Source organism: Cupressus sempervirens, chromosome 3 (assembly GCF_028749045.1).
Source record: "Cupressus sempervirens isolate cs-2001-9-10 chromosome 3, ASM2874904v1, whole genome shotgun sequence".
Lineage (NCBI taxonomy): Eukaryota > Viridiplantae > Streptophyta > Pinopsida > Cupressales > Cupressaceae > Cupressus > Cupressus sempervirens.
The window spans coordinates 385,280,830-385,301,089 of NC_143120.1; the positions used below are offsets into that span (position 1 = coordinate 385,280,830).

Consider the following 20,260-nt stretch of genomic DNA (forward strand, 5'->3'; position numbering starts at 1 on the left):
TGAGTAGAGCTAGTAGCTAAGTGTGGGCTTGGGAAACAAGAAGGTTGCTTAGTGGCTTACGAGCACAAGTTTAGATTCTTCTTGGAGTTCTCTACCAGATTGTGGATCTGGGCTAGCTAGTGGGTAGATCTTGCAAGGTCTTGCAGAACTATTTTTGTAATTGCCTTGTATTTGGCCATAACCCAGAAGGCCTTATAGTCAGGCATGTTGAATGTAAATCTTATGATTCTATTTTATGAATTGGTGTTGTTTTGGAACTAAATCTCTGTGGTATTGTTTATAATTTGTTGTGTGGTTATTTGTTGGGGGCTAGGACATCTTGTTTGGGGATTCCCCTGCCTTGTATTATGTCATATTCAATGATGACAACCTAATTACAATATACAATCCCTTGTGACTCAATACTGTCACAAGAAGATACTATCTCATAATACATTATAAAATCCCTAACTTTAAGACATTTTATACAAGTTTTTAGCCACTTACGAAGTTAGGGCTAGAATGTGTTGACCAATAGAAAATAGCTTCCGATACCTTTTACAAATATAAAGGCATTTGAGAGTGCACTGTGCAAGGGGTGTTGCCCATAGACCCTGTCTTGGGGGCGGTGCCCCCAAACCCTCATAAAAAAAATTTGGGGGGAAACCACATTGAATGAAGTAGGGAAAAATTAGCCTCTAAATTTGATTAGACTCCATATAACAACATATATAATATATTCTTAACAAATATAAATCAAAATCAAAAAATATTTCTATATGTATAATATACCTTACACATATAATTTAATAGCATAATAATTTAATTATAGATTAAAAATAATATTATTAATTATGAAGATTGAAAGTATTCTCACATAATATCTACTTTATTTGATATGATAATATAATAACCATAAAATAATTTTAATAAAAAATTACTAAATCAAATTAAAGGAAATATAAAAAGTAATATGATAATAACATTTGATATTACAATTTCTTTTTAATTTATGATTTAAAAAAATACTTTATCTAAAACAAAATAATATAATTACCATAATAAACAATAATGTATATTTAAGAATAATTTATCTAATATTATTTAATTAAAAATAATAATTAAAAATTTCCTAAATCATAACATTATTTTTAAAGATTTCCTGAAACTGAAAAGTTGACTTCAATTCTGGCCAAAATGCCTCGCTCTAAAACATTATTTTCAAAGTTTTCTTCCAAACTGAAAATTTCTATGATTGGCTAGTTGACTTCAATTCTTGGCCGTGTCCATTGCTATGATATATTGCGTATAAAGATTTCGTCAACTGAAAATTACTATGATTGAGATTCTCGCCTAAATCCATTGCAATAAAACCGCTGCGATGCCATCGTGGAATAAGCTCCAATTAAGATATAGTCACTGTTCTCAAATGCATCCAAAATTGTGAAATGCATGCCGAGCATGCTAAAATGAAGTATATATGGTTGCTATTGTTGTTGTGTTCCTTTTCATATTCAATTGCGAGTGAGGCAACGTGCAAATCATGGCTTGTTCAGTCCATTCCGACGGACATGCCAGAGCTGAAGAGAGTACCCGGAGTGCTATCTTCAGGTAGGACTGTAAATGCTTAGAATCTAATCATTTCTTTGTTGAGGAATATATTTTTCTACAATTGTGAATTGCAATGGTGCAGGGGATGTGTTACGGTGGATTGCTGGCAACAGCAGCAGCAAATTGGATATAATAGCGCAGTACTGGGAGCTTCTGGCCCAGCCTAATAATCCGAATTCTGGAGACTATGGCTACTCTGCAGCTGATTTGGAAAGATTCAGGGCACCCATTGGCTTGTCTGTCTTCAAATCCCTCCAGCGCGCAGCCGCTAGGAACGTTTCCATTAGGTCAGAGATGCTCACTTTTTTTGTTTCTACTTTAATTTGCCAAACGCTGGGAGCCATGCTAGCATAATTCGCTGCTACAGAAGAGTTTAAATAGAATGAATTTCGCTTTACAATATTTAAGCTCGGGCAAATTACGATCAAATGAATTCTCTGTTTCTCTTATAATGGCTGCAATCCGATAGGAACGTTTCCATAAGGTCAGAGATGCTCACTTTCTTTTGTCAGAGAGACTATAGTGAACTCCTTTTGTGAAGGGAGATTATCATGAATCCCTTTCTAGTCACAGCAATGCAATGACGACACATAAAACGCTTTCTTTTTCTATAGAATTTTGTACAAGCAATCAGTTGTCCAAAATATAATCTACTGTAACACATAAGAGCATGTTCACAGTGATTTCCCAACAGGCCTTAAAAATAGATATCAAGGAATTGATTATGTGAGTCAAAAATTCTCATATAATGAAATCCTTTCTTTTAAGGAGAGTATCATAATCCCCTTTCTTCTATGGAGACCAAATAAATCCCTAGCGAATCTTCAGTCCACTCTCTTTTCTATTATTTTTGGGCTAGACAGGTGAGACACGTCATTTACTACCACGACATGTTGGTTTGAATTTGCTGTTTGGGTCAATCTAATAGGTTGATTGTTTGAATTCCTTATTTTGATCCTTCCAATTTAATACGTTGCCACGTAACTGGTCATCTAACAAAACTCAAAAAATGTGGTTGTTGGGACAGTTTGTATCGGTGTTCTTATGCTACCGATACACACCGTTAGGTTGTCTTGGCTAAGGCTGGCTTCAACCTTCTGAAAACTAGTTAGTGGTGAACAAGCCGAAAAACTCAGTTGGGGGGTGGGCGGGGGTGTTGGGGGTGCGGGTGAATCATTTATTCCCACAAAACTTATAAAAAAATTCCAATTGTCAGTTAACACAGCAATTATCAACCACCACTTAAGATCTATTAGTCAAAGCACAACAATACACCATAAGAATGATAAACAAGAAAGCACAGGTACACCAACACAATCAACACCAGATTTTACCTGGAAAACCCCAAAAGGGAAAAACCACAGAGAAACTAATTTCCATGAAATGTTAAAAAGTTGTGAAGGAGATTTTGTACGACAAGGCGAAGCCTATAAATGCTCACTTGGGTACTGCGGATAGGCTAATTGCTTGTGTAGCTACGCCTCAAAATACAATAAGGTTAACTGTCGAAACAAGAAGGCCCACTGCTGGTATATGATGGATGAAGTAGAAATCACCACAGGATGTGGTGTTGAGCCTTTGCAATTAGAGTTTAGTATTATCTACACCTCCTCAATCTGCTGACCAAGCGAATTTGCACTTGTGTCACATATATCTTACATATAAGCTTACATTACACTTGCTTGCTTACACACTTGCATACATCGCTACAATATATGAAAGGAATGTATATTCATACTGAATATCTTCCATAAATCTGTCGGCCAAAACAACAGATTTAAGATGAAATACACCACCTTGAGAAATACAACGATCCTTGAGTATTCCACACCCTAACACAATCTTTGATGCCAACGGATATGATGAGCACACTGAGCAAAATAATTGGGACTGAATTCAATCACATGCTACACAAAGGATAGACCCAAAACACGATCCATGCAACCACTGAGGCATGAAATAGTAGTGCAATTAATGCTCCACCAATGGTCACGAACAATACATGAAGCACATGCTATTAGTGAGAGAAATAATCAATGCATAACCAACTGATACACAAAACCTGCTAGAAACTGCCGATTCACAACTATTGATACACCAGAGGTTGAGATAAGGATGTTGACATCAATGACAAGCATCAACCTCATGTTCTAACAATCTCCACCTTTGTTATTGATGACAACATTCATCAATAACAAAGAATGGGAAACACAGATCACTAAATCTCTCTAAAACTCCCAAAAACTCTCCCCCTTCAATAAAAAAGGTCCAAGAAAGCACATACTGCTCTCCCTTACTGATAAACTTTACTCCCCTTGAGAGGAATCCTCCCAACTCTGATCTAGAAGGATATGAAAGTGTAACACAGCTGCATCAATGCATACTGCTCTCCCTTACTGCCAAATTTTACTCCCCTTGAGAGGAATCCTCCCAACTCTGATCTATAAGGATATGAAAGTGTAACACAGCTGCATCAATGCATACACCGGTGCATTAATGAGCACCGGGAAGAGGCAGAATGCACAACTTCCCTCTAAGATACTCAAAAGTATCTTTGCACAAAGGTTTAGTGAAATCTCTACTATCTGCTCCTTTGTGGGTACATATTCCAATCTGATCTATCCAACCTCAACTTTTTCTATGATAAAGTAATACCTAATGTCAATAAAAAAAATTCTGCAATGTATTACTGGATTCTTTGACATACTTATAGTACTGGTATTGTCACATAGTATGGGAACCCGTTTAGGAAAACTGATTCCAATGTTCTTTAGAGATTCCTTCTGCCATAATACTTGTATACAACATGAGGATTGTGCAATGTATTATGATTCAACAGTTGAAAGCATTACAATATCCTGCTTCTTGCCCAACCAAGCAACTAATTGAGAACCATGGAAGAAAGCTCCTCCACTAGTACTATTCCGATCATCCAAAGATCATATCCAATCAGCATCGGTGTATGTTTTCAATGTAAAATCTGATCCTTTTGGATACCATAACTCATAATCTTCAGTCCCTTTCAGATATCTGACGTTCCACTTTACAGCCATAACATGAGATTTCTTTCAGTTCTTGCTGAAATTTGGCAGCCAAGCATAGTGCATATATGATATCTCGTATGGAAACAGTCAAGTAGAACAATCCTCCAATCGTTGATCTATAATTACTCACATTTTCTTTCAGTGAATGATCTTCTTTTGCCAATTTACAGCAGTAACGATAGGAATACTTACCGATTTGGAGTTTTCTAACCCAAACTTCTTTATCAGTTCCTTCACATACTTGGACTGAGAGATAAATATGCCTTTGCTGTTCTGATTCACTTGTAAACTAAGAAATAAATTCAGTTTCTAATCATGGACATCTCAAATGGTTTCTGCATATCCTTAGCAAATTTCTTGCACATATCATCTTTGCCACCAAAGATAATATCATCAACATACACAACAACAATCAAAATTATGTCAATATTTACCTTGAAGTTAAGGTTATTGTCACTCCAACCCTTCTTGAATCCTTGATTGATCAATTCATTGTCTAGCTTGCCATACTAGGCTCTAGGTTCGTGCTATAGTCCATAAAGTGCCTTCCTCAATCTGCAAACTGTGTCTGGATCTGTTTATGATCTAAAGCCTTCCTGTTGTTCAATGCACCTCTTCCTTCAGCTCACCATTCAGGAATGCCGACTTGACATCCATTTGATAAACCTTGAAATTTCTACAAGCCGCGAATTCCAAGAACATTTTGTTGGCCTTCATCCGAGTAACAGGCGCAAATGTTTCATCAAAATCAATTCCTTCAATCTGAGAATAACTTTTGCATACAAGCTAACTTTGTTTCTTACAACTTTGTCATTCCTGAAAACACATTTAGTTCCAATCACATTCTTTCTTGTTGATTAGGACCAAGTTCCCATGTCTAACTCTTGTCAATCTGATTTAGCTCTTCTCTCATTGCATCTATCCAACTATGATCATTACAAGCTTTTGGTAAGTATTTGGGTTCAACTTTTTAAAGAAAATAGTATAAAGCTTGTTCTTTTGTTGCCTTACTTCTGGGAACAACACCCTTGTACTTGTCACCAATGATATGTTTTTTAGAATGATGTTTGTACACATACCTTGGTGTGTTTTACCAGTAGAAGCAAGTGACAGTCTTGGCTCTTCTTCTTTCTTCTCATCTACTCTCTTCTAAACTCTTACATTCGCACTTTCCACAACTTTATTTAGCCTTTTGTTCTAAACAAATACAGTTTGCTTCTGGCGGAGTATCCCAGATTTTTTTCATCAGATCTACTATCAAATTTTCTCATATTGTGTTCATCTCTTTGAACATACCATTTACTTTTGAATATTTTGAAGTATTTCCTTAGTCAAAAAAATTATTAAAAAATTCATATTAAAGAAGTTGGACCCACTTAAAACCTTGGCCTGCCCATGGATCCTCCAGGATTCGCTTTGAATTCTTGCCAATCTAGGCAAAATCCTTGTTTTACACTGTGGATCCGTTCAGATTCACAAGGTTGTGGATCCGAACGGATCCGCAATGTAAAACAAGAATCCTGCTTAGATTGACACCAATCCAGGCACGAATAGAAATCCAGATTGGACCCGGATCCGAATCGGTCTCTCGAGCACAAATTTGGTAGCTAAGAGTATTTTACTGTCAATGTTCTTCTATGTCAGAGCTCATAAGATGTTTTGGAGTATCTTTGTTGGTACAAAACTCTGTTCAAAGTGTACATAGTAGTATGCGCAACTTCCTTCCAATAGACTTCTGGTAGATTAGCTTTCTTCATCATAGTCCTTGCTGCTTATTAAATTGATTTGTCATTCTTTCCTCAACACCATTCTACTATGGTGTTCTAGCTGTAGATAATTGTCTTCTTATTCCATGTTTTCACAATATATTTCAAATACATCAGATGTAAACTATCATCCTCTATAAGATCTCAAATATTTAATTCTTTTTCCACATTAATTTTCTACTCTAGCCTCGAGAATTTTTAACTTATTAAATGATTCAGATTTTTCAAATAGAAATCCAATCCATGTTTGTCTACAATAGTCATAATTGAATAACAAAAAGTACCTTTTACCTAAAAAGCCTCTTGTTCTTGTAGGACTACAAATGTAGGTGTGCACAAGATCTAGCAAATCAGTTGATAAGTGATCTTTTTCCTTGAAAGTTTCTCTCCCCTGCTTTCCTTCTTGACGTCCTTTGCATATGGTGTTGTTAGGTTTGGACAATCTCGGTAAGTCTCTAACAACTCGCAATGAACCTATTTTTATCAGCTTATCAAAGTTAATGTGGCACATTCTTCTATGCCTAGGTTTGGACAATCTGGATAAGTCTCTAACAAGTTGCAATGAACCTATTCTTATCAAGTTCTCAAAGTTGATGTGGCACATTCTTCTATGCTGAAGCCAACTGTCATCAACTCGGGATATCCAGCATCCTTGTAGGTTAGTAATAAGTAATTCACAGACTTGTTTAGAAGTTAGTTGTACTGAAGGGTTGTGATGGTTGGTATCCTTACCAATTGGGCTGCTATATATAGGGGTTGTCCAAATCAATAAGGGATATCTTGGGATTGATGCTAATGTAAGATTTTGGTAAAATCAACAAGGTAATATTTTGCCATTTGAATGCATTGAGTGTTTCCTATGGTATTGTTCTTCACATTGTTCCTCTGTTATTAGTAGATCTTGTTGCATGACATTAGTAAATGGTTAGAGTGGTAATATCACTTCCATATTTGGCATATAACATTTTGGCAGCATTGCCTAGTATGAGCCTAGATGTCTCGAGGTGACAAGTGAATGGATGGAGGCATGATGGGTCGTACTTTTGACCAACAAGTAGTGATAACAGACAATTATGTCGAAGAGGACGAAGTGACCCTCTAGGATCAATTGATGTAAGACCTTGTTCAGGTGTAGGACACAATGATAGACCATTACATACAACAGGAGGTACAGGAGAGGGCTCTCCCCATTAGTACGGAACAGATCGAACTCATGGTGAACGAAGCGGTGTATGATCTCTTGGAAAGTCTCTTGAGGTTACTAGCACACAGGCTAGTGGAAATAGAAGGAGAGTGAGAAGCAACCCAAAGAATATAGTGAAAACAAAAAATACTACACCGATACCAAGAAAGTAACTGGCAGGAGGACAAACGCTGTGACACAAATAGGCACACACATCTAGTAATTCAAACAATCAATGCCCCTTCTACCAAATAAGGACAGAAGGCACCATAAGAGGGAGACACAATTGGAGGAAAAAAAAGCTGAAGTGAGACAATCGCTACAAATCTAACAATAAATAGAGAGACGATGAAGGTTGCAACATCTTATCAAAGGGTCACTCAGCCCTCACAAAATGAGTGAGAACCGTACAAAGGAGTGGCCACATGGTAATGCTGCCAAGGCGGAGTTACTACTAGGTACCACCCCCAACAAGGTAGGCACAAATAGTTGTGGAAGTGATTCTAGTGCAACAAATCCATTTGTGCACTCCACGGAAGTGAGTGACGAAGAAAGAAGTTTGGAAGGAGTGGTAGCCGACCTATTCAAGAATATTGTCTGTAGAATAAGAGGTCTGGCCATATCCGATGAAGTAAGAGTAAGGCAAACAAAGGTGGAAACCTTGGGAAGGAGAGAGTATGGGTACCACCAAGGTATATATTGTGAAGGTGGGAGAAGGGAAGACTCACGCTAGTCTGAAGTTGCTGGAGAAGTACCAGTGGGCATGGAGGAATAGCCGACCCACTTAATTTCCAGAACGCACGGGGTACCAATCAAGGGAGAAGGATGTCAAACACCTCAAACAAACAAAAACTTCCCAACTTTAGTGGTGATGGGTCAAACAACCCGGCGAAGCATTGGAAGACATGTGACTACGAGGGAGGCTACTAGGTAGGAGGATGAGGAGTATTCATTTAAGGTCTTTCCAACTACCTTGTGAGGTATGGCGATTGATTGGTACATTGACCTTCCAGCCACCCACAGGACAACTTGGAACAATTTGAAAAAAGTTTTTTGAAGCAGAGTTTGGGTTATTGCAGGACGAGGACAAGGTAGTAGCTGAAATATACAATACACGCCAAGGAAAGAACGAGACTATTCGGTCCTATCATCATAGGCTGAAGGAGCTTATGGGCAAGTTGGAAATCAACCAACAGATGAATTAAAAAAGAGTTGGTTCATAGAAGGTCCAACTCCTTTCATATGAAAGAAAATGAAGGTGTTGCCTCCACCCACATACAAGGAGGCTTGTTTATCGGGCAATGAATATTGAAAATAAGAATGAGACATCAAGAAATTAAAAGAAAGTAAGTGATGGTAGGAGCAATGAAGACGATGGAGGAGAATCGGAAACAATCCAGGCACTGCGCAAAGACATGATGTGGATGATGAAGGAAATGAGGGGGAAAAAGAGGTCAAACAAAAACAAAGATCTATGGTGTAAAAAATGTAGAAATGAGGGGCGTGTTGTCCTGCATTTTGTCACCACAAAATGTAGGTAACAGTAGAAAACTTTTTCCAAGTTAGTTTCGTATTTCTCTAAGCTTATTTCATTATTTAATTGGTTTGTATTGATCAATCAAACGACTGCAATTGATATAATAAATCATTTTACTGAAGGTTTTCGTCAAGTCTTTTTTGTTTTTCTATTTGTCAAGCCTATGCTTGATTTTTGAAGCCTTCAACATCATTTTACTTGTTTTTGAGTGTGTGTTTCTTGGTTTTTAATCCTTTGGTCTTCCCTTTGATTTGATCTATCTTAGGGCTTAATCGGAGTTGGCAATCAAAAGATATGACCATTTTAGTGCCCAAAAAGTGGACCTTTTTGATGCAACAACACAAATTAAAAATATCATGTTATATTTTTAATTTGACATTCATTTTTTGAAAAATATAACTTAAGTTCACTTTATGTTATGTTTTTAAGTTTACTTTATCAATTAAATTTTCACTTAAAGTAACTATAGTGCACTTTATTTTATATTTTTAAGTTGAGTTTACTTTTTGATTTTTCACTTTAACTATATAGTTCAATTTAATTTTTATCATTTAAATCAAATGCTCTAGTAAATACTACTTATTAAATGATATTTACATGTTATATTGATAATATGATGTATAAATATAATTTATGTCCCATTTAAGTAATATTTTAATGAATTTAAATTGACATGTGTTAATCAAACCACTTAAAGTCATCAAAAGTGAACTCATCAAAAGTGGACCTTTTTCATGTCTTTACATGTAAAATCCATCAAAAGTGGACCTTTTTCATGTTATTGCATGTAAATTTCAACTTACAAGCATAAAGTCATCAAAAGTGGACCTTTTTGATGCCATTGCATATAAACTCACTTGAAATGTGCAATGACATAAAAAAGGTGAGCTTTATAACTTAAATATGCCATTGCACCAAAAAGTTGAGTTTTCACTTAAAACATGCATCCACATCAAAAATGTGAGTTTTACACTAAAAGTGAGTTTTTAATATATGCTTTCACCTCCAAAAGGTGAGTTTTGCATCTTAGCATATTTTTAAAATATGCATTGACCATAAAAAGGTGTGTTTTGCATGAAATCTAATGTTCTTGCCCTTCTAAAACCCGTTTTGGAGAAAAACACATGCAAAGAACTCTCAAGATTCCTTCATGTTTTTTCTTGAAATCTTCTCCAATAGGGTCGTTTTTGTCAATCCATGGGTTTTCAAACAATGAATGTGGATTTTTCTTGCTAAAAACGTTATTTTTAACTCCTTTCAAGGGCACATTTTTGAGAAAATCACCAAAAATCTTCATTTTTGGCTCACGTTTTGGCAAGAGGAGGAATCAATTTGGCATTTTTAGTGGTTTGTATTGCATTTTTGCTCATGTTTTGGTGTTTGGAAGTCAAAACATTTTTGTTTCATGCCTTTTATGAATCACGTTTTTGCTAAAAACACCCAGAAAATTGGAGTTTTTATCCACTTTTATGCATTTTAAAGTCACTTTTTAGCATTTGGATCCATGTATTAGCATTTGGGGAAGTCATTTTTGCATTCACAAGTCGAAAATGACTCAAAAACATGCATTTTTTGGCCTCGTTTTTGCAAAAACAGCCCAAATTTTTGCATAAAAAAGTCACGTTTATGTTCAAAAAACTCAAAAAATGGCATTTCCAGCCCATAACTTTGATCAAGAGGGGTCATTTTTTAGTTTTAATGCATGCTATTGTCTTTGGAGACCATGTATTTGGCATTTTCATGTCAAATTCGACCCTTCATTGCTCATTAATATTTGTTGAATGCAAGTACAGAAAAAGTCAAATTATTGTTTGTGAATCCATATTTGGAGGAGAATTGGTCTTAAAAGTCAATGATTCTTGCTATTTTGGCTCTTTGATCTCCAAGTCAGTGGACATTTTCAAACTTGCTCATCAATTCATGCTTATCTTGCTATTTCCATGCATATTATGGCTTGTTATTGCACATTTGTCCAAATTTAAAATGATGAAAACTCTCATTTTCACACTTTTGGAATTTTCCCAAATTCCAAATTCGAATTTGCACCAAATTCCAAATTCCAATTTACACTAGAAAGAAACTTGCTTGTTAACGTGTTTGAGTTTAAGACTAAAGGCCTGTGTTTGTTTTGTGCTTGTTTTTAGTTGTTTGCTTGCTTGCTTTTTCATTTTTTGAAAAAATTTGCAAGCTCTTTCCCAAGAACTTGGTCATGTTGCATTTCACTCCACCTTCCATTTCATCTGAGAGTATCATCACATTCCATTTCCATCTTTCCACGAAACAACACTTCACATCTCATTCGTCAAATGTGATTACATGTATTTCATCTCATCCACCATTCGCACGTACATGTAATCTCATTTTTCATTTCCATTTCCACTCATCTCACTTTCCCTATTCACTCGCACGACATGATTACATGAAAAGTCTTACGTGTAATTGCATCTCTAAAACCCGTTTTTGACTAAAAATCACTTTTTAAAAGGTCAAAAATGTCATGTGTATGTTTTCCCATGTACTTTACTTTTCCTCAAAGGTGTCTATAAAGTTCACTTCACCTTAAGGCACATTGCATTCGTTCCTTCCACATGCACTTACACCTCCATGAGAAAATACATGTCATTTCACTTTGTTTATCATTATGCATTTCATCTCATCCTTCACACGCACATACATGTAAGCTTATCCTCCATCCGCATTCGCATGTCATCTCACTTTTCGTTTCTCATTACATGTTGCATATACATGTAATCCACTTTTTGTACAATGACATATTGAAAGCCCAAGTCACTTTTTAAAAGTTAAGACTCTTCATTCACATGCATCCCCATGTGTTCCACTTTCATGTCTTAAAGCATATCCATCTCCTTCCATTCTCACCTCACCTACCATTTTCCATCCAAATACATATGCTTTCCCATCAAAAGGGCATGTTTTGATTCTCAAGAAGCAGTAATTCATTTGATCTTCAACCTGAGTTCGTGTGGGAATGTGCTAGGCACTTTGTTTCAAAAAAGAAGAAGAGGTTAAGGTGCTGATGGAAAGTTATTCCGAGTTTACATCCAGACACTGTCAAGTCAAAATCTTAGAGATTCTAGAATGTGTTAATCTACAAAGGAGAATTCACAACAACTTGAGCAATAAAAAAAATTGATCACATCAAGTTTTCAAATGACAACAGACAATTCATCAAAGTCTGAGGCTATCAAAAGATATAACACCGTGGTTATCAAGGTGAATGTGGTGGCACGAAATATAGGAACTCCCAATCCTATGATCATCCGGGATAGCATCGCCAAGTACAAGGCCTTTTCAAGACAATCCCTAGGATTGTTTCAATTCTTTTCCGTCTTTCTTCTTCTTCTTCTTTCATGTTTGTAATTGAAGAGGATGCATTGCATGAAAAGATGTAATTACATGTAATGCAAGTTGGATGTAACCCAATAATTTCTCTCATTAGTTAGACCAGGTCAAAGTTGGTTGAGTTGCTCCCACTTTTTCCTCCACTTTTTTCTCAACTCCTTTGCTTATACAAAGTAGTGCCCTCTCATTGTAAAAATCATCTTCTTTTGTATGCAAGAAAGCTTTGTCACATTTGTGCAAGCATAACTTTGTTTTTGTAGTAAGAATTTGAGAGAAAAGTGAATAAAAGAAGCAATTGAATTCGAAGCTTTGATTGAAAGCAATTGTGATAGATCAAATTAGAAGCTTTGACTATAATTTGTGCCTATTGTCTTTGTGTTATTATTGTGTATTCAATAATAGAGCATAGTGAGTTAAGAAGCAATCGGAGCCAGAGCTTTGACTGGGAGCGATTGTGGTGATATATAGACTAGAAGCTTTGACTGTAACTTGTATTACCATCTTCACAAAAAATAGTTAGAATTCCCTACTTCTGGAAGTCTTTGTGCTCCAACGGTAGAGGTTATTCTGATAGAATAGGTTAAAACAGGACTTAGAGCCAAATTGGTATGCTTTCAGCTAGCCTTTGAGTTAGTGTTGGTTTATCGGTATCACCGTTTACAACTTTAAGATAGAAGTGTAGTTTGAGTTTTCATCTTTCCCATTACTTGCTCCGCGGGTAAGTAAATTCTTTCTTGAAAGCTAAGAGGAAAGAATATTGGTAACCCCCTTACAAAATCTCTCAATGTCTTGCTTACCTTGAGTTGATCCAAGGAATGGTGAGAAGGGAGAGCCTTGCCTTTAAGGTAGGAGAGACTCTATCTCACATGCTGTAGCTGGTCATCCTATTTTGTGACTAGTTTTTACCCAAAACTGTCGATTGCAAAATATCCACCCAACAGGGCGTACAAGAGCCAATTGTCCTAAGAAATCGTTCTATGACATCTACCAAGTGATGGGACACTCTCTAAAAGAGTGTCCATGCAATTTAAAGGTAGCTAGCACACAATTACTCCTAATCATCGATCAGGAAACCCCACCCACCACACCACCAAGGACCATGAATTTGAATGCCTCCCTAGGAGGCTATTGGAAAAATAGACATGGAAGCAATAACAACAACAATAACACGCCACGAAGCCTCATCCAGTATGATGTTAAGAGATGCCCAATGATACAGTACAAGAGATACAATGAACGAGGCCACTTCGTGCGAGAATGTCAAAGCGAGCAAAGTAGAAGAAGTATGTTGTACAGATGGTGTGGGTCAAGGAATCATGAAGATGTTGATTGTCTGAAGGGGAAGGTTGTGAACATGTTGGAAGTCACAGAACCAGAGGAGGGCTTGATGGGAATTATAGACTCCAAGCGAAGAAAGCCATGTACCCAGACCCCCAAATTGAAAAGGAGAGATTGAAGGAAGCAAGAAGAGAGACACATTTAACAATGGATGAGGAGCGGAAGCAAACTCATGAGGCTATAAATGCTCTAGTACGGTCAACATCCAAGGCCAATATCATAAAACAGATGTTGCAAGTCACTATATTAGTAAGGATAGTGGACTTACTCAAAATGTTACCCCAATTAAGAATAGCAATCTCCAACATGGAGGAGAATAGTAACATCCCAAAGGACAAAGGCATGGAAGGAGAAGGTGGAAGGGGACTCACTCCACAAAAGGACCCTCCAACTCCAGACCTGATGTTGTTCATGGTTGGACTAGGAAGGACTCCTACCATAGTAGAAATAATAAACTAGATAGTTGCGCCCAATCTATAAGAGACACCTTTGTATTTGGGAAGGGGTTGCAGTTGTTAATTGGACATCAACAACTTTTTAGAGGCCTGCCGTTTATTTCTTAACAGCTTGTGAGCATCTACAAGCCATTTCATGGCTTTCTAAGGACCTGCCATCCATTTTATAAGGTCTACAATTCATTATAGCGCTTGCAGCTAATTTGGAGGGGCTCAAACACTTACTAAGTGGTTTGCGATTTGTGGTGGAGCCTGCAAGGGAGATAAGAGGCGTGCATCTGAACTTGTGGCAGTCCGATTTATTCCTTAGAGGACTGCGATCAGTATTGAGAAAGATATATGCGGATGCTACAAGATGTCAATCAAGTTCCATTTAATATTAGTTTAGTTGCATTTCATAGTTAGTTTTTGTAAGTTTTTTTTTGAGGAGATTGTCAACACTTGTATGCATGGAGAATTTACTATTGTGCCAAATCCGGAATCACCATTTGAAAAAATATGTTTTCCAATTCTTGCTTGAATAGTGATTACATTGTGTAGCATTTGATATTCATTATCCGGCTGGCATATAGTTTTAGTAATTACATGTGAATGTACTCAATCTGCAAAATATTTACGTAAATCAAAACCAAAGGCCAATGCATACCAAACAGTTATAACATTATATATACAATACTGATTGAGATATGCACCATGTGTTTGACAAAATGCCACACTATTAATTAGTAAAGGAAATTGATACTTGTTTAAGTTATTACCAGTTGAGGGTTATCACAGTGGTATCAGAGCGGTTTCCTGCCAGTTTGCAGGAATTGGGCTTAGTTATTATTTTGTTCGGTGCTTATTTATGAGATTGTTAGATTGATTTTGTGATTGGTATTCAATGACATGGATGGTGGTAGGAGATTCATTTCAGGTAGATATTATATTCGTAGAGGGTGTACTTCTCCACCTAGGGATGGAGAATATGAGATATGGGGTATTCTGAAACAGTTGGATGTGCTAGTGAATGAGTTGAAACACCACAAGCGGATGTCAAATTTAATTTCAGAACTAGGTTTTAAGCAGAGCGTGATATTGCTTTTTTGAAGTAAGAAATGTGATGATAACATGGTGGCTACAAATGTGCAGGTCATTTTTAATGAGATACTACATGAGTTGGACACAGTGGATTTGGAGCATGATGAGAATTCATGTTAGGCTGAGTTGGAGATGTAGTTGTTGGCATGAGTTCATAGGATCATGCATTTGATGGCGATGTAGCGATAGTGGGAGTTGGAGCATGCGATGATACAGTTATATCGGTAGCTACTTTTGTGCCAATTGAGCCATCTATTGACGATTTTAGCTATATGCATGTGGTTGTTGATAGCAGACATGAGGTGAGTGATGCCGAGACAAAGTCATGTTATACTATAGATCAACTCAATCTTGAGATTCACTCTATGGACAATCCTATGTTTGAGATGGATTTGACATTGTCTTACAATAATCCATTTTTTGAGATTAATGTTGATTGCTCACTCAAGTGAAGTTGGGCTTAGATTCCACCATTTGTAGATTCAGTGCAATTTTCTATTGTGGTAGTTGGTGATGTTCCTGTGTCCACTGATTTTGATGTGGCTACAAATATTGTTGATACAGTTGGCATAAGTACATATGGTTCTCCTGTAGCTACGTATTTTCCAAGGATTGTTGGTGATGATCAAGATTCCAGTCCAGTATATATTATGTGGGTGGATATAGGGAAGAAGATGCTGAGATCTTCTTTGGAGTTGTTGTTTTGACTCTTGTGATATCTTGACTTCCACATCATCAGCACAAGTTTTGGGTGCTATGCTGCAAGACATGTTGTTGGTCCTGATGATGGTGGTATGTAGTTGGTTCAGTATTGACAGGAATGTCATGTACTTCTTCATTTGGGACCCAAATGGATTGATGTGTTATTTTTTTTGAGATTACTTGGGGACAAGTAATCTTAGGAAGGGCAGACTATAATGTCCCCATTTTTGTTAGCATCAGAGTTTCAGAGATTGGCCTATTATTGTGATCCTTGTAGGTTAATTATTGTGGATAGAGGGTCTTCTGAGGTAGTGGCTTGGCTTGGGAGGATCTTGTCTTCTCCACAATTCAGTAAGTTACAAGTTGGTTTTCATTTGGCTCAGATTGGACTTTGTTTGGGCTTAGTTTTGTATACTTACTACTTGTGGTAAGTTGGGCATTGATTGAGATGAACTCTTTTTATTTTTGGAAAGTGCATTTGGTTACATAGAGAAATAATAGGTGTGACTCCTATTTCAAATGACATATTTAAATGATGAGTATTTTGGGAGTTATTATATTTTTAGTGGCCAAATTATTATTAATTCATTAAATGGCTTATTATAAAGTTATAATTTAACTTTATAATTTCACTTAAGTTGTGGGTTGAGTTATCATTGGAAGGGGCCATTTATTGAATAAGTTATAAGCCAAGTCAAGTATTAAATACAAAAGGGCAAGGAATTGCTATTCATTTAAAAGAATCTAATGGAAGCTTCTAATTAATGTTGTGTCGGTGAAGCTTCTTGAGTGGAGTTTCCTTTGGGAAACAAGTAGTTTTTGGAGATTATAAGTATGGGCTCATTGTGAAAGGAAAGACATCCGATCATTTGATTATCTTATTTCGCTCTTGTTGTCTTTGTGAAATTTTTTAAGTCTGAAGTTTTGTGCCCTTGCTGAGGTATAAGGGTTTGGATTGCCTGGTAATTCACAACTGAGGTATTGTGAATTGATCTAGATTAAATTGTAGATCTTCCCTACTATCCTTGTTGTGATTGGAAGATTTGGTTATTAGCGTGTCTTCTACTGTTCAAACTGTGGCTAAGGAGACAGGAATTGTTTAGTGTATAATTGAGGGTAAGTTTGCTGAGACTAAAAAGATTGCTTATGATTGGAAGAACTCTTTGAAGCTTGGTCAATGAACTAGAGAGCTGTATCCAATCTAGAAGAGACGCTTGTGCATTTGGGAAGGGGTTGTGTTTCTTAATTGGACAGCGGCAACTTTGTGGAGGCCTGGTGTTTATTTCGTAACAGCCCGTGCGCATCTACATGCCATTTCAAGGCTCTCTAAGGACCTACGATCCATTTTACAAGGTTTACGATTCATCATAACTGGCCTGCAACTCATTTGGAGGGGTTCAAACACTTACCAAGTGGTCTGCGATTTGTGATGGAGCCTGCAAGGGAGATAAGAGGCCTGTGTCTGAACTTGCAGCACTCTGATTTATTCCTCAGAGGACTGCAATTAGTATTGAGAAAGATATATGTGGCTGCTACAAGATGTCAATCAGGTTCCATTTAATATCTAAGTAGTTGCATTTCATAGCTATTTTTTGTAAGTTTTTTTTTTTTTGAGGAGGAGATTGTCAACAGTTGTATGCAAGGAGAATTTAGTAGTCTGCCAAATCCAGATTCCCCATTTGAATAAATGTAGCATTTGATATTCATTATCCAGCTGGCATATAGTTTTAGTAATTGCATATGAATGTACTCAATCTGCAAAATATTTGTGTAAATCAAAACCAAAGGCCAATGCATACCAACAGTAATAACATCATATATAGAACAGTGACTAAGATATGCACCAAGTGTTTGACAAAATGCCACACTGTTGATTAGTAAAGGAAATTGATACTTGTTTGCATTATAACCAGCTGAGGGTTATAAACTTATAACAACCTATGAATCCTTGACTGGCTGTACTGATGTGACTATACAATGTTTCTCCTTTTCCAATAAGATCTTGCATATCTTATGTTTAAGACCTATGTAACTAAAGGGTATTTGATTGGTTGGTGTCACCCATAGTTGAAACACTTGCCACAATGTTGGTGAATATCTAAAAACTCACAAGTTTATTTGGAGATTTCCACAAAAAAACTCAGACTATACTCATCAATTTTTTGCATAAAACTTGGCTACAAAAGAATATAATGTGTGGGATGCAAAATAGCTCATTCTAATGCCGTTTCAATTAATTTATTTTGCCCCTCTAGGTGGAAAATACTCTCTTAACCTTCTACAAGGTCATTTGCTGTGATTTTGTGCCATGGAGTGAAGATTTATAGTTCATCTAGTTGTAAGGAATTGGAGCTTGTTCGAGGCCATCCACATAAAGAAGATGAATAAGTTAGCTTAGAAACACCTCAATGACCTTGTCTTTGTACGATTCAATCTTCGGTTGCACATAAGGAAGGTAAAGGAAATATCTTGTGGTCCAATTGATTTGGATGATATAGATCCTTATAGTAATTGGACAGTCTAGGACCAACCTCCATTGTTTCTCGAGGATGACATCTATGATTTGGAGAGGCAAGCAATGGAGGAAAGAGTGGATTTGTGTTCACATTAGATGACATTGAGGAGGATGAGGAGGTTGAGGATGATGAGGAATCATTGCCAATGCTAGCAGCACCTACATCTTTGGAGGTCGAGCCACTGTCCATCTCATTTAGGGAGGTGGTGCAACCATAGTGGACTCTTGGGAATAGACCCTCCACTTCTACTTCTCCCCTAGTTTTTACTATAGCTGGGAAATAAAATATGTAAAACGTTTAGATGTAGTATTTACTTTTAGTTTTACAAAAACAATTTGCTATTTTAATTTTTTTCAGACCATCAACCATCAACATTCCATAAGAGGATGTCATTTTGCACACAATTTGCATTTAATCAATCAAATATAATTATACTAGTTTCTTTAACTTACTCATTGGATGCATCTCCTCAATGAATTTTGCAAAAAAAATGCATTTCTAATTAAATATAAGAATCTTTTTAAGTTGTCGAGTTTATTTTGCCAAAGTCATTTTTTTGGGCCTTGTTGATTTTTTTGAGAGTGCAAGCTTTTCAACTATGGTGTTCACCATTTTCCAACAATATGGTGATCTCACTAGGTTGAAAGGAAGTTCATTGGCATAGATGCAATGTGCAATATCCCATGTTTCATTAAGAAATGCCTTACCTAGTGGGGCTCTTTTGCGAGAAAGAGAGTGATCATCTTCCTAGGAAGATGATGTCTCAAGAAAAAATGTAAGGCAGCCACTATTGTAGATACCCTTGTAGGTGGCTTGCATTATCCTTGACTTGATAAAGGATGAGGTCTTAATTTTGTTCTCTCACTCACATCATGAACTTCTTGTTGTTTGATAATGAGATAATTTTATCCTTGGCAATCTTTAGACAAGTTTTGATTCCTTGATGGGTCATAGCATGCAAGAGATCTTTCACTATCAAGTATTCAAGTTCTTATAATAGTTCTAATATTGACTACAACGCAAAAGAAAATTGCCACCTCTAGGAAGATTCTTAGCCATCTTAACATGTTGCCAAAGAGGTGATGTTTGGTTTGAAGCCCATGGAACCAAAATTATAGCAGTCATTCTATACAATTTTTTCTAATAAGAAAAATATAATATAAAATTTGAACTTTGGGATTTGTTAGCATTGGAAACAACAACAATACTCTTGGAGTCACTACAATATGTTTAAATATAATCAGTGAAAAAGAAAACTTAAAAAATTGGAAAAGTATCTAAAAATATTTGAATAAAGAGTTAAAATAAACTTACCTTTGATTGATAGGTCTCCTTGGTGCAAGCTTATTTCCCATAGCACTTATTAGACACACTCTATGCCATTCCATCCTTCACCACTAAAACAAAGAAGCAAGATTAAACAATGGAAATGGGAAATTGGAATCCTAGAAAACATTCCCATGTCATGCTTATCAATTGAGGCTTTTGAGCAATCTCAAAGTCAAGTTAGGGTTTAAATTGTAGTTTAAGTTTACTTTTGTATAATAAAAAGACCTTTTTTAACTAAATGTTTTGTAAAATAATTTTTTTGGGTGCCTCTACTTTAAAATTCCTCTAGCTATCTTTTGTTATGTCTTGGGCATGCTCTAAATGTGGATTGGGACTTGACCCTATTCATGTCATGCG

At 36.4% G+C, this 20,260-nt stretch overlaps 1 protein-coding gene across 1 annotated transcript in view; it reads left to right on the top strand.

Annotated features, from left to right (window-relative positions):
• Positions 1-1,157: 1,157 nt before the first annotated feature.
• LOC149566622 (uncharacterized) overlaps positions 1,158-20,260 on the top strand; it is a 56,148-nt gene continuing 37,045 nt past the window's right edge. Inside the window, exons 1-2 of the mRNA XM_089819928.1 lie at positions 1,158-1,590; positions 1,673-1,877. Coding sequence (XP_089676054.1) covers positions 1,428-1,590; positions 1,673-1,877 — 368 coding nt within the window. The 5' untranslated portion in view covers positions 1,158-1,427. The remainder of the gene's footprint in view (positions 1,591-1,672; positions 1,878-20,260) is intronic.